At 36.2% G+C, this 15,912-nt stretch overlaps 1 protein-coding gene across 4 annotated transcripts in view; it reads right to left on the bottom strand.

Annotated features, from left to right (window-relative positions):
* Window positions 1-15,912, bottom strand: part of VPS41 (VPS41 subunit of HOPS complex) — a 168,449-nt gene that overhangs the window by 16,750 nt on the left and 135,787 nt on the right. For all 4 annotated transcript variants that reach the window (XM_039849427.1, XM_039849429.1, XM_039849428.1 and 1 more), the window contains 6 exons: window positions 14,816-14,857; window positions 14,622-14,672; window positions 11,934-12,071; window positions 4,852-4,906; window positions 3,014-3,154; window positions 1,117-1,253 (listed from right to left, as the gene is read on the bottom strand). In XM_039849427.1, coding sequence (XP_039705361.1) covers window positions 1,117-1,253; window positions 3,014-3,154; window positions 4,852-4,906; window positions 11,934-12,071; window positions 14,622-14,672; window positions 14,816-14,857 — 564 coding nt within the window. The remainder of the gene's footprint in view (window positions 1-1,116; window positions 1,254-3,013; window positions 3,155-4,851; window positions 4,907-11,933; window positions 12,072-14,621; window positions 14,673-14,815; window positions 14,858-15,912) is intronic.

Here is a 15,912-nt window from a genome sequence, read left to right as displayed (position 1 = left end):
CCAGAACCTTATTTTTTGGCTCTATCTGAAAAATCTTCATGTTTCCAGGAAAGAAATTTCATCCACATTATAACAAAATCTCATTTGTTAAATAAATGTACTTTAGTTTTGAGTTCTATGGAAGCTACAAGCATCCAGAAAAATACTAATTGTTAGAGTCCTTATAAAGAAAAGATTAGGATGCTTTGTAATTAGCATATTATGTGAAAATGGGTTCTATTGCTTTTATCACAAATTCTGAATTATTAAAGATAAAAGTTGTATTAGTCTAGAAAACAGACAAAAGATTAAATAAATGCTGTATTTTAACAGGTTTCAGGTAATGGGTTACTGAGTGGCTTCAAAGAAATTATCAAACTATTTGAAAAACATTTTTAATTTCTCCAAAAGAATACACTACTCATTCTATGTAAAATGGCTTAAATGGGCTGATCTAATTGGCAATGTGCCTACTTCTACACCTTCTCCAATGCCACACTACATTTACCACATAAATGCATGCTCATCAAGAAATTTTGGAAATGGCTAAAAAATTGAATGGCTTCCTTAATGAGTGGTATTTCTAGTTTCTGTTTGAACAGTTTCCATATATCTGGGCTTAAATACAGTTGACCCTTTAACAACATAGGTTTGAAATGCACAGTTCCACCATATGCGAATTTTTTTCAATATATATATACAGTAGGCCCTCCTTATTCCCAGGGTTTTGCATCCTCAGATTCAGCCAACCTTGGACTGAAAACAGTATTATTTTCAATCTTTGGTTGTGAATTCACAGATACAGAGGGCCGAATGTATCCAACATTCTATGCCACTTTATATAAAGGACTTCAGCATCCATGGATTTTGGTATCTGTGAGAGAGCCTAGAACCTATCTTTCATGGATACTAAGAGAGAACTGTAGTTATGTTTTTGGGGAATCAAAAGTTATACATGGATTTCCAACTGTGCAGGGTTTGGTGCTCTAACCTTTGCATTGTTCAAAGGTCAATTGTAAAATGTAACTACCAAACTGAATTATTTGACATAGATGTCCAAAATAAACTCTAGAAATGTTTAGCTAGTAGTTAGTCAACTCACTCATCATGCTCATTTATCCAAGAAAGGATACTTACTTGCAAATTGTAGTCCTGCAGAATTTTAACCAAGGAATCTCTCAAATTGGGAATCTCCATTCCTTCCTTAATACGGTGAATCAATAGAATTGGGTCAACGTGTGTGCCAATGTTGTTCAACAGGCCAGTAATAAACGCTACAAAGTACCACATAACATATAAGCAATGAACGAAGTGCAATTTTAGGCCAAAAGTTACTCAAAGAAAAAATTATTTCCTTCAAAGTAAATGTTAAAGTCATTTGAATTTCTAAACTCTTAAGAACTAATATTCTCTTACTTTTCTCATGACATAAAGAAGCAGCTAAATGAGAAGAGTTTAAAATAGCTGGAGAACAAATGATTACTTCAGAATACAGTAACCCCCCTGCCCCTTTATCTTCAGGAGTTATAGTCCAAGATCCCCAGTGCCTGAGAATACAGGTAGTATGGAACCATACACACACGCACACACAAATACATGCACACATGATGTTTTTCCCTATACATACATACCTATGATAAAGTTTAATTTGTAAACTTTAAGCACAGTAAGAAATTAACAATGACAAATAATAATAAAACAGAACAATCATAACAATATATTGTAATAAGTTATATAAATGTGGTCTTTAACAAAATATTTTATTGTACTGTATCTCACTTAAAGGAAGCACTTACAACTTCTCTTTGGTATATCTGAATTGCCTGCACCGCTATTCTTGTGCTTTAGGCCATTATTAAGTAAAATAAAGGTTACTTGAACACAAGCACTGTGATACCATAACAATTGATTTGATAACTGAGATGGCTGATGGGTGGGTAATGTTTACAATGTGGATATGCTAGACAAAGGGACGATTCGTGTCCTGCATAGGATGGAATAGGATGGTGTGAGATTTCATCAGGCTATTCAGAACGATGTACAACACTTTTCACCAATATTCTGCAAGGTAGGAATGCTATTTATCCCCATTTTACAGAAAAGGAAATGGGTTGGTTAACTAATTCATCCAAGGTCACACGGCTAGCAAGTTAGAAGCCCAAATTCAAACCTAGGCCAGATTCGACTCACGGTGTGTTCCATTACACCCACTTTACCTTCCTTAAGGTCCCTAAACAACTACTTTATCACACTAGACTAAACTCTCAAAGAGTATGTGCATGTAACTAACTACCTTAATCTGAAATTGACTTAAATGATATTATCCTCTTGCATCTCTTATTATTAAAAAGACAATCATAATAGCAGTTTCTAAAACTTGAAAATCTTGAAATAGATAAGTCTTCCCACCAAAAAATTTTAAAAAAGGGAAGGGAGTGGGGAGATTTTAAATCACTACTGCTAGCTTCTGGATCATTTGCATATCTTTAAGAGAAGACTTGGGTTATTGTTAGGTGACTGCTTTAGTTTCTTTTCAAAATGGGAGACCAATACAACTGGTGAAGCAGAAGGCTAACAAATATAAGCTCCTGATGCCGAGTTGTGAAAGTGTTTGCTATTACAGTGAACATCCAAATATGGTCAACGTCTGCTGACAGTAATGTTTCCATAAAGAGAGACTGGTATGGGCTATACATTTTCAAAATAAATGTCCCCACATATATCTAAGAAAACCAAAACTATGCCATATCACATTTATTCAATTTGAGTGCAGCAGGTAAAACTATGCCTCAAGGGGACACATTATCAGGTTAACCACTTGTTCTTCATCACATTAAGGTAACACAAAGTGAAGGGGCTCCGGGTTTCTCTGCACAAACGTGTTGGAAATTGTTACAATGTACCTGGTCTATTTTTATTATATATACTTTGCCATATTTTTAACTCTGATGTGTCTTGAGATAATTCTTTCTCTAGACAAAACTGGCTGTATTGAGAGAGAAAAGTTATGATCTCAGATGGTTTTTCTGCTTACGTGGTTTGTCGATAGAATATAAAATCAGATCTTCCCAGAGCTCTCCATCATCTTGCTCCTTGGCAAATTCAATTGCTTTATCAACATCATTTAATTCCTCCATGATCATCTTCAGGGCACTTCGGCTATTACCCATTCGGCCTAGCAAAGATGTGGGAAAACTTCATTTATGACACTTTAATAAAACATTTAGGGTATTTTTATTAACTTTTTAAAAAGAAATAGCATATCTCAACTTGTTTACACAGTTTGAAAGCTAAGACAAAAACATATTTTCTAACATGACATTAGCATATACTTCTATAACACAGTAAAATAAATATCTCCTATTTACTGGATGTTTACTGTGTGCTGAGTACTCATTTGAGTGATTCCTGTGAATTATATCACTTAATCAAAACTAAAATCTTATGAGGTATGTTCTACTAATGTTTTGATTTTATAGAAGAGTCAGTAACTTGCCAAGATCAGCACCTATATGGCAAACCTAGAATCCAAACCCAGGTCTGTCAGATTCTGACAGTCCTATGATTTCCTTTGGATGCCTTCACACCCGGATACAGATAAGACTTTTAAAAGCCTTTGAGTCATTCTGCTTCTTTAAGTAGCTTCTCATTTGCTCTTCTGATACACTTTGTGCCAACTGCAAACTCAACCTCATTTTCTTCTCCTTCAAGTTGAGGGGAAAGCCTTTCAATAACCCTTATGAAATGAAAGTATTTACCAACTATGCTTCTATTTGGTTAATTATCTTTACATACTTTGCTCATTGATCTATTGGCAATTTAGTGGTTTTATTAACAATTTCCATGAGTTTTTAATATAGTACATGTAGAAAAGCTTTACTCAGAAGAAGGACAGCAACTGGCTGGCTGTAGGTCATCACTCTTACTCCTGGCCCCTGGCCTACGGCAGGAACTAGTAATGGACCTTGAAACCTTCTCACTCTGGACAGCTACTATCAAGTGATAACGGCTGGCTTGAAAATAAACAAAATCCCATTTGTTATATCTTCTATTGCATTTTGTTTTTCCTGCAAATATTATTCCCACAGTTTATGTCTTTAAAAATGATTAATTTTTTTTTACTGTTAGAATTTTTAAGTATGACTTAAAGGGAGATTATGTCTCCCTTTATAACTTCTCTACTGTTTCCAAGACAATATAACAAAAATCTACTAGAGTATTTCTTGGGAGGAAACACTAAAGAAACACCTAATATAAACTCTATGTTTATGCTACCAGAGCTTCCTTAGGAAATCTTCAAGAATCTACATTGCTTTATGTAAGTGGTTTATTTTGGAGGAATGTGAAAAGTAAGTTCTGCACCATGGTATCCATGATATAAAAACTGTGACATATGTGGAGGCAGCAGTCAGAGGACCAAGGACAGCTGATAGCTAGATTGTACTAAAAAGTGTTCCTCTCTCTCCAGAACTTCGATATTCAATTTAATTTCTTCTAGTTACTTAAGGTATAATTTTTCAGTATGAACATTACTTATTTTCTACCAAGATGATGGTAATATAAGCTGATAACTTTTTTAAAAAACGAAGAAACCTGTCATGCCACTTACAATTATGTTATGAGGTGTGAACTGATAGAGTTTTGTTTATTACACAATATTAAAATGTTATTCCAACAGCACTTATTAAATAACTCTTCTTTCTCTATTGAATTGTGAAATCTCTTTTTCTATGTATTAAATTCTTATACAAAATAGGCTTTAACATTTGTTACTTTGGTCTAATATCTATATATCTATTCTTGAACAATTTATATCACGTTGTCACCCCATTTCTTAGTTTATGGGGACCAAAATTAGTAAAAGATACTTACTCAGAAGATAAACTGTCTCTTCTACAAAGTTTCTCTGTTGACAGATCTCCAGAGCCTTCAAATAAAGCAGGACAAAAATGTTACTATGGGTTACCACACAAGGACAAATATTAACAGTCATTTAAACACTGCTTCTCTTTAAAAACAAAACAAAGCAAACAAACAAAAACACAAATCTCTTTAGGTTCTGCTGCTGGCTGTACCCATTCAGCTCGCAGAGAGGTGCTCATCCCTACACAATTTAACATATTTGAGACAACTCAGAACATTTCATGAGCAAAGGCAGAAAGCAAAATGCTGAAAGAAAGGCTCTTCCCATGAAGCTTTCTCTCTTTACACTACTCTGTTTTTTTATAGTACTGCTCCCCAACTGATCCTTAGTCCTTGGTTTAAGTTCTGTTTCCCTCCACCAGAATGAAGCTCCCTGAAAAGACTGCTATTCATTGCTGCATGTTCCCAGTACCGAGTGTATCACAGCCCAGTAAACATCTGTTGCATAAATAAATAGATACTGGGGATATTTCTATTGACAACTCACAAGGTTTAAAAGAGAATTCTGCTCAAGGATCTGTCAAGAAAAAACACATCTGACAAGAAGGATCAAAAAGAAGATCAAGGAAAATAAATGAGGAACCACACACAAATGACATTGCTTTGAATGTAAAAAAAAGACACTATGGGATTATAAACAATTCAATAATCTAAATGAACTGGCACACATTTACTATACACTGTGTGCTGGGCATAGAGGGTCAGTTTGGATGGAGATGCAAAAATGATGGTGATGTAAATGCTGCTGCTGACATGAAAGAGGAGGAAAATGAGGAGATGAAGATAGCTCAGTTGTAGTGGAAGCAGCATGAGTCTGACAAGGAAGCGCAGGGTCCAGAGAGGGTGACAGAGATGTGCCAACACAGAATCCCATGACCTGGGGGAGTATAAAGAGGGCCATGTGCTCAGATACAGGACAGAAGCTCCAGCATGGCCCTCTTATAAACAGCTTTGCAGAGGAGGTGGCATCTGAACTGTGTGCAGTGTGATGAGTCAGAGTTCACCAGGAACCTAACTCATATCCCCGCTACTCAACCTTCTTATTGTGTTGCTTTGCTTTAACTTAAAGCATAGAATCTTTACTGTGGCCTCAGGGCATTCACGATCTGGCCCTGTGTTTCTCTGCAGCAACACTGCACACCCTGCTCATCCCTCTACTGTGACCCTTTGGCCTGGAGTGCTGCTCTCCCTCCTCACTCTCCTTTCTTGGCAAGTCTTTAAGACAAATCCTCCTTGGACCCACACCAGGACAGATCTCAGGCACTTTCTCTCATTGCACCCTGCCCACATCTTCAGAATTGATCGCAGGTATGATTACTCCCCTAATTGTTTATCTTGTTTCTGTGGGCTGGGACCATGTGCACCTCGAGCCCTGTGTTTTGCACAATGCCTGGCTCATGGTAGGTATGCAATAAATATTTTTTCAATAAGTGATCAGGCAAAAAAGGTTTCAGGAGGAAGTTTACTGGGTTGCATAGTTAAAGTAGTCATTTAAAACAACCAGCCAAGGTTGGTTTATAAACAAGAACCAAGGAGATAAAAAGAACAGCTCAAGTTCATTAACTCTTTTGGTTCAATGATCTATCTTGGGAAATAACAGCAGGAGCTAGTTTTGACATTTTGATTTTTGACTTAAAATTTTATGTCAAGTATATATTTAAATCTGTGTCTCTGGTTGGAGATAAACAACTAAAAGGAGGGAAAAGTGCTGAACATAATCAATGTAAGGGGGAAAAAAACCAAACCAAACATAAAAAAGGAAAACACAAATAACACCTTACTTTAGAATTGCAGTGAAATTAGGATAGTGTTTTAAAGTACATAAATCATTTAAATGAGAAAATGAGAAAACCCGAAGGTCATAATAAGAAGGAAACACTATTAATTTCATTACTCGCAAGATTCCTTTAAAAATTGTGTTTACTCATTTCTTCTAGAATAATAAGATTTCAGGTGGGTGTGTAAAAAAACAAACAAAACTAAATCTTCAAGCCTCCGCAGTGGTAGGAGAGTTATGTGACTAATGTCCCCCATAGAGATGAAAGAAACATGGCAGCTTCTGAGAACATTCTATAAGAAGCAGTGTGGGTGAACCCCTTGCTTTCTTATTTTTAGTCCTTTAATCCAATATGCTCCAACAAAGATGAATGATACTATCTCATATCATGAGGTCAAGGTCATACAAGGTTGGAGAACAAGAGAAAAGCACCTGGGTCTTGGACCCTGTGGTATGCCACCACCAGCAGGGCCACTCCACCAGGACTTCCATGTGAAAGAACTGCTACTCTGTTTAAACCACTATTATTTTGGGATTTTAAAAATCACTAATAGCTGAACCTTCCTAACTAACACTTAGAACATGGTTTACTTCCCTCTATACTGTCACACCCATAAATCATCACCTTAAACAATGGATCGTTCTTACTAACTCTTAACTCTTCTGGAATGATACTATAGCACATTCAGATACACATGTAGGAAGTTAAGTAGTAAAGGAAAAGAGCAAAAAATCTGAAGTCAGAGGACGTGAACTATTCCAACAAAAAACTGAGAACCAACTGAGTGCCCAGATTTGTGCTACCTTCTGGAGATACAAATGGACAGTATATGGTTTAGTGGAACTGTGCCATTTACAAACAGATAATGTGAACACAACTGGATAGCTGGACTGTTTAGAGAAAGACAGTATGAATAAAGATGAATATAGCTCAAAATAGTTTATTATAAATCAATTTTGTATTTGAAAATTTATTGACCTTTAAAGTACCACTCAGAAATTTCAAAGAGAACCATTTCCTTTCTTGAGTATATGCAAATGCTTGAGAACATGCTTGTCTCAAACCACAAACCAGTGTGGTCTCAAACCAGTCTGCAGTCTGAAGGCTCGCCTGAACTGTCCAAGACTGTAGCCACTTGCTATATGTGGCTATTTAAATTTAAATTAAAAATTCAGTTCCTCACTAGCCACATTTCAAATACTCAATTTCTACAGTATAGCTAGTGGCTACCTTGTTAGAATAGATTATAGCTCATTTCCATCACTGCAGAACATTCTACGGGATAGTGCTACTAGAAGCTCTTTTAGGATACTATCAAAATGACAATTCATGTGTGAAGAAATACCTAAGGCAAATTTGAAGTTAAGAATGGTATGGAATGCAAGTACATGTGTAACACCAAGGTCAAAGTATCTGAAATTTGAATTTTGCAGATTTGTAAATGTTTTATGACTAGCTTCTAAGAGTATCTTAAATTATGCTTTCTCATATGGGAAAGTAGTGACTCAAGAAATTTCTAGAAATTCTAAGCATAAAAAAATATTTCTGGTACACACAATTTTTCTATTATTGACAAGTGAAGCATAAAAGAATGTTTCCTTATTTTAGATTCTTCAATGTTCCTGGACCATAGTGCTCCCTCTAGAGGAAAGAATAGGGAAACTAAAATTTTTAAAGCTAATAGACACAAATACATGCACACATGCACACAAGTGCGCATGAAAAAGGAGAATAGTAGTAAAATTAAAAATGAAAATAATGATAGAAACTGAGTGAAAAATTATGTAAAAACAATATTTTAATTTTTCTTTTTCTGATTTAGTATTATGGTAAGAAACACAGTCAGAAATTTAGGGGTAACTAATAGGAATCTTATCAACCACAAATTAAATAATAACTTCTATTTAGCTTTGAGCCTGTCATCTTTTATCCAATTTTCTCTTTAAGTTTATTTAATGAAAATCTACAAACTTTGCATTTCCCAGCTTTATTCCTCCAAAATCTTAAATACTGCCACCTTGTGCATGCCGATAGAGGTGAGATCATAAAATCAGATATAAATTTGCCCAAGCTATAAAGCTGATACTCTGCTTTTAACAGTTCAAGGCATAAGCAAATAAGATTTGCAAATGAAAACTAGTGCCTGATGACTATACCTGGAAATTAAAGGACAGTTAACAGTTTAAAAACTGATGTCTTTCATGCCTCTTGCAATACTAAGGAGTATCCTTAGTATTGTTATTATTATTATCTTAATTAACTTTTGAACCTGAAAAATAATTCCTCACCATAGTGGAAAGAATATGGGTCCTGAAGTTAAGAGATCTAGGTTCCAAGTCTTGGCCCTCTGACTTATTAGCTTTAGACTTTGTTCTGTTTCTTTCAACCCCTGAAGACTCAGCTTGTCATGTATAAAATGACTTTATCCACCTACCTGCACTTTTGTGAAGATTAAATAAAAACAAGCTACATGAAAGCACAGCACATACTATAAAGCAAAATAGAAACAATTTTTATTAACTTTTTAAACTGTTGTAGATGTTATAAATTCTTACCAACTCTGTATTTCCTTTAGAATAATTTCATAGAAGTTTATGATTAATTTTGGAATTTAAGAGTTGTGGTGATTTTAAATCCTGAACAATGGTGTTTGACAATCCTAAAGGGCTTTTGATGTGATGTCAGGGTCTCTACAAAGTTTTTAGCCAAATACTATTGATTGTGGAATCTCAATCAATTCAAAACAAGTTTGACCTGGATTCTTGAAGATTTCAACCAGTCATTTGAAATCATCCCTCCTCTAAAAAATTACCCAATCCAAGCAAAGGCAGACAACCAGAAATGAGCTGGTATTCTGCCATAAGTGAATTATTAACAATAGTGGGTGTCAACGTCCTCTGAATAATGCCTTGAAACCTTAAACACTTCTCATTTTAAATAAAAAACCAACACCGAAATACCACCTAAGCACCTATGGGACTACACAATCTATAGTCTTTTGAAGTAGAGACTTCTTGGGTATGTGTGTGTAGGGGGGGAGGTGGGGGGAGTGATATTAAAATTTTTGAGTTCTTAATTTTATATTCGGTAGAAAAGGAGACCAAATTTTCTGAATCTCTCTTTAGACCAAATAGGCGAACCTATACTCCATGACCTTCACTTCACTGTCAGGGTGCTTGGGAGGCTTTTTAATGGGGGAAATCTACCTTGCTTTTTATGAATTGGTAGTTTTTTCATGTTACAAGTAAACATAAAAGGAATTAAGTTTCTAAGGTGATTAAATCTGTACAGAGTTCTTATTTCTAGGGAAAAAGAATAAAATCCTACATGAGTTAATAAAGAATATCTACTATAAGATAGCTTTAGGTACCTGGGCAAGGATGTTCCTTGCAAATATACAAATTTCCCCCAATGGATCCCAATGAAAAGAGAATGTCTTATGAAGAATTCTCAATGACCTATAACAAGAAAAGCCCATTTAGGGAGTTTTAAAAATGTGAATTATTGACTTGATTATTTTACTAAAATGCCATATTTTCCCCATTACCATTTCTAATCTATTTTATTCAGAATTCTCTTTCGGTTGAACACATGAGATAATGTAACAAATATTTAAGACATAATTGGTTTCAGTATGTTTGTATGGACTTCTTTTAAAAGCAATTGGTTCTCAGTGGATCACAGAGAAAAATTTTAAAAGGTCTATACAATGCTCTAAGTGAATTCTATATATTAGAAGTACCATGTGTAGGTCTGAAATTTTCTGATGCTCCCCTTTAGGTAGAGCAGTGTGCCTTCCGCTGAACACTACTAGACCGGAAAAATGTAAACCAGATGGATTGAAAGTGTGTGAGAAATATGAATACTGGAATGTGGGTGGTACCTCTGCATCTGTGTTAAGTGAATGAGAATGATCACCTGTGTGTGTGGGGCTCTGTCTGAGGTGTCAACCCGAGACAGCCACACCCTCCTGGAAGTCAATGACATTACCTCAAAAATTGAGATACAAATGAAAGGGCACTTTTCAAACAGTAAGATTCTCATTCTTTTTCTAGATTATAGATTCTGTAGTGAGAAGAGAGGGGAATATTTGCTTTTATCTTTAGAGTACGATGATGTATTTCCAAATGTATTCTTGAGAAATGTCTTAGGTCCCAAATATAAATGTTAAAATTTTTCATAAATTAATATTCAGATAAGATATTTTTTCACTAACTACAGATTTTGAAAATCCATTGAGCTGAAACCAGTTCATAGTAAATCCAATGCATATACAGTTAATTATCAAGGGCTGAAAAAGCAACTATAAAGGTTGGGAGTACACATAAGTTGCATGTTATCAATCAACTTCTTAATACATAGCTCTTATAGGTCTGATACTTTTTCTGTCTGGTTGATGCACACAGTTGATTAAACAGCACTCGTGATATGCCCATCTGAATTTAGTCAGACCTTAGGTAGCATTCCAGATGTTATCAAGAACCATGGGAAACAACACTGAAGGCCTTAGATTACCCAGTTTCTAGTACCTTAATAGTAAGTATTACAGTTTATTTTGACAGAGCAAGTTCATAAAACTTACTAGTTCATATTCAGCCCTAATAAGAACCTCATATGTATTCATTTATTCATTTATTCACTCATGATACAACAAACATTTAATAAGTGTCTCATGTGTGCTGGCTACTGGGTTCACCAAAATGAGTGAGAAAATCCTTGTCCTTGAAGTTACAAGACAGTGGGAAAGAGAGACTAGTATATACATTTATTATAATTATAATGGAATGAAGTATGATAGAGAAATGAAATGCAACGTGAAAAATACAGAAACACATAAGGTGGATATTTAAAGCAGACAGGGTGCTGGGACTAAGTTATCAACCTTGAGTCCTGACTGGAGCAGTTGCCTCTGCCTGGGGACAGTCCATGTCTACCTCCCAGGCTGACTCTGCAGCCTCACACTGATCCCAATAAACTGATCAGAATCCTGACATCATTTCTGCTTGATGGTTTATTAAATCCTAGATGCTGGATTAAACCTTTGTTCCAATTAAACCTAGCACAGAAATGCTTGAGCTCCTTACCAAAATCTATTCCAACAGCACCTCCATTTCTCATCAGAATGTTCCAGCAAAACCTACTGCTTGAACAGGGATTGATGAGCAGAGACAGGAAGACCAGAATAACTAACAGCTTACCCACAACGACAACTTCTTCACCTGAAGTTTGCGAGCAAGGAAGGCTGTGACTTACTTTTTCAAGTGGGCAGTGGGTACTATCTCGGAGAAACGGAAGTAAGTTTGGTCGATCATATTCAGCATACAGGCTGATCTGTTTTTCATGGTACCGCTGCCCCTTATGATGATCTCTCTTGAAAAGCTTATGCAGATACTAAAAATAACAAAGGAATAAACCACTAATATTAAAATAAGAAAAGTAATATCTGTTTATCATTGCTATTTTCAGTTCTAAACAGCTTCCACAGAGAGGCTGGGAGAAAAGCAGTTTCCAGGAAAAAATCTGTATGTGAAAGAAAAATCTCTTTGTGAGAGCAAGGAGATTCTGACACTCTCTAGAATGGCCCTGAGTGACCTGGCTCTACCACTTACCAACCAGGTGACCTTAGGCAAGTCACTAACTTCTCTGTGACTAAGTTTATTTATCTGCAAATATCTCACTGGGTTGTGAGGGTTGAATGACTTACTATTTTCGAATCACTCAACCACGTCTGGCATATGCTAAGTACTTTAGAAATGCTAATCACAGTACCACTGACCCTTGAACAAAAAGGTTTCAACTATGTGGGTCCACTTATATGCAAATTAAAAAAAAAGAAAAAAAAACTACACTCAGCCCTTTTTATTCCCAGGTTTTAAACTTGTGGATTCAACTCCAACTGCAGATCAAAATCAGTATTCCTGATCTCAGTTGGTGATTCAGACACAGACGGTCTACCGTAGGCATTGTTCTGTGCCATTTTATAAAAGGGGCTTGAGCATCTGGAGATCGTGGTATTCGCAGGAGGTCCTGGAACCATGCCCCCAAGGTACGAAGGAATAATTAGTTAAGTTTTGGGGGAGTAAAAAGTTCTACACAGATATTCAACTCTGAGGGTTAACCCACTCATTGTTCAAAGGTCAACTGTACTTAATATTGTCACCATCATCTGCTTTGCCTCAGAAATAAAAAGCTTGATTAGTGGTCTTCCTAGATCATAAAAATTCTTGTCTTTATATAAAAGGGGTAGAATCATGGGATAAGAATATGTTCTTAAAAACTCAAGCAGCAAGTACTAAATTAATTCTCACATGTTCTGTATCTCCTCTCTGTTAGGATCATTGAGAATCTGTGTTTGCCATGAAATGCTGCCTATACTGGTGACACACACACAAAAAAACAAAAATAAACAGTAAAAATCAAGAAGGGTACAGGTGTTCTAAACCAATTTTCAAAACTGATTCCTTTCTTTAGCTGTCTGAATACGTTAAGGGACCTCAAAGGAAGTGAGAAATTCACTTTCTACTCAGAGGCAAGATTCAGTCAATCAATCAATGTATTACATGGAAGCTGGAAATCGATGCTCAATGTTCAGTTAATGTTAAATGTAAACAAACATCCCATAACCCACCAGAGGCAGAAAGACCTAATCATGCCATTCACATAAAGTGTATTCACACCCCGCGTGGATTGGTTAAAAAAACAAAAAAACAAAGAGCATCTGCCTGTCCCGGAAGCTGTGATTGTCAATGAGTTGGGTGAAGTGTGACATTTGCTGCTGCATATGGTCACTAAAGAAACCTAACCAAGACACATGCAGACTGAGCAATCACTCTTCAGGTTAACTGTTCACATCTCCCTAAGGCAAGAAGAGACGGGGAGAGCCATCAGACAGAAGTCCACACGGTCTGATGAAGGCCCCCGCCAGTCCACTGTCTCCAGGGTCAGTGTGAGCTGGACACATGGTGCTATTTCCTAGAGGCACAAACAGGATAGGAAGGGCTCTGTTACATCTGCCGAGGCAAATTTGTAGAGACATTACATTACTTGACAGGAAGATGCACCATTTTTTTAGTGTGAGCTCTGCCACCATTTCACCACTGCACTAATTACACTGTTACACGGATATCTACCGCCTTTATTACTGTTTCATGGCATGGGGGGCCAGAAATCATTGCTTTATAAACAAATCCCAAGGTGACCAGCACAGTGGCACCTCATTTGGGTAAGCAGGTAATCTTGAGATTTCCAATCATGAACATATAGCAATAGCATTTGCACGAAACTAACTTTTGAATAAAATATTCCATTTCCAGAGCCTCCTGTTGGGGTACAAAAAGGTAGGCAAAGATACAAGAGTGCTGGCATTTGATACTCATAGTCCTACAGGCATAATCCCTATTTTCGTTGAAGCCTTTTCTTGTATAATTGTTAAAGAACATAGAGAACATCTACTCTTGCTTTACTCCCGCAGTGACAGCAGTGCAGAGAATCAAAATATTCTCCCAAAGGAAATCTAGAATAATGTGCCTCAACAGTGTCACCACTGAGACCACAGAAGAGGTGAGGGACAAATAAATGAGACTCTGTTCCTTGATCATTCTGTGGTGTTGTAATTTATGCCATAATTATATTAAATGGTAACTAAAGAAGGAAGGTGCTTACTCTCAGGAACAGTTTGATAACACAGAAATTAATATGATAATTTCTAAATCATAAAGCAATTGTGAGTCAAATTAAAGTGACTGATCTATAATTAATCCCTAACCTGGATTCAGAGCATATATATCATTTTAATAATTACAGAATATTGTTTGTGGTCACATCTCCCATCTGAGTATTAACCTGAAGAGTTCACTCCGGTATTCTCACGGCAATACCAAAAGGTGTTTCGCCCCAATACACAATCCAAAAAGGGCAAAAGAAGATGACAGTCATGCTCACCACATGTTGCAACTCTGGTCTGTCTTCTAATTCTTCCACTACCTTTTTAATCTAGAGAAAAAATAATTTTAAACACAGAGTCATGAGGACACAATCATAGCTGCAAAATTATCTGATAAACATCTCTCCTCTTTATGGCTATAGTGGTCCCAGACACTCATCTGGTAACAGATATAAAAATAAAAGACACTCACTGAAATTTTATCTTCATTGTCCAAAAGCATGTCAACAGCTTTCTGAAATTAAAAAAAAAAAAAAAGCTACAGTCATTGAAATTTGCCATATAAGAGAACAACGAACACAATGTATCGTATATGCTGTCACAGTTAAAGGCAGAGGGCTTATTTCCCATACAGAAGGAGGTCCTTAGCTTTACAATGCCAGTGAGTGGTAAAATGATAAAAGAATACATTTTAAAATGGGCCTCAATCTGAAGTCTATGTGTTTTGCATACTACTATAATGGTATCTTGTGATAACTCACTAAATTTAAAACATCTTGACTATACACATTCCAGCCTCCTTGATGTCTCAGATACCTTCACAAGTTCTTATGTGACTCTCAGTAGTTATGGAGAATGCATTGTACCTAGTACCAAAAAAATGATACTAGGCCCCCTGATTACTGACTGAGTCCCTCTATAGATTTCACAGATGTAAGGAGCTGGTCTTTTGTGGAGAGGATAAGAGCCAGAAAGAAATAAGATACCTGAAGTTTCAGGATAATATAAAGCTTATGGATATTTAGAATTTAACATGGGAAGATAGCCTACTAGCCTGAGACTCACTCAGAATACCTGGTCCTGTTCTTGACTCTGCTACTACGTAGATGTCTGAATTGGAAATTTTTTTTTCTCTGAAATATGAGGATGTTGGAAGAGATTATTCTTTAGGTATCTTCGAATTAGAGAACTCTGATTCCTTAACTTTGGTTTCTACACCTGAATAGCAATTAGTCTCAGCTCATTCATTTTTTTTTCCCACAGCTACATATGCAAAACCAGGCTCTTGAGGTACATGGGTAGTGGGGAAAGAGACATAAGGGGAGACTGGATATTGACAAATATAATTAATTTCTATATAAGCATCTCATCCTCTCAATCATCTGCCAGAGAAGCAGAACCTCTGTACTTGAACTTCCCCCAAACTGTACTAATTCTTTTTAGATCCGTAGTCCCTAAGGACTTGACCCACTCAGAATGAAAAAAGGGCTAAAAGCATCTTTCAGAAAAAAAGGTACATTTAGGTCCTATTTAAAATAAGAGTATGTCGAGACTAATAATATGTGTATA

This window comes from Pteropus medius, unplaced genomic scaffold, assembly GCF_902729225.1.
Source record: "Pteropus medius unplaced genomic scaffold, Ma_sr-lr_union100, whole genome shotgun sequence".
In the NCBI taxonomy this organism is placed as follows: domain Eukaryota; kingdom Metazoa; phylum Chordata; class Mammalia; order Chiroptera; family Pteropodidae; genus Pteropus; species Pteropus medius.
The sequence above is the reverse complement of the archived record's forward strand: the minus strand, read 5'-3'. Positions and strand labels throughout refer to the sequence as shown.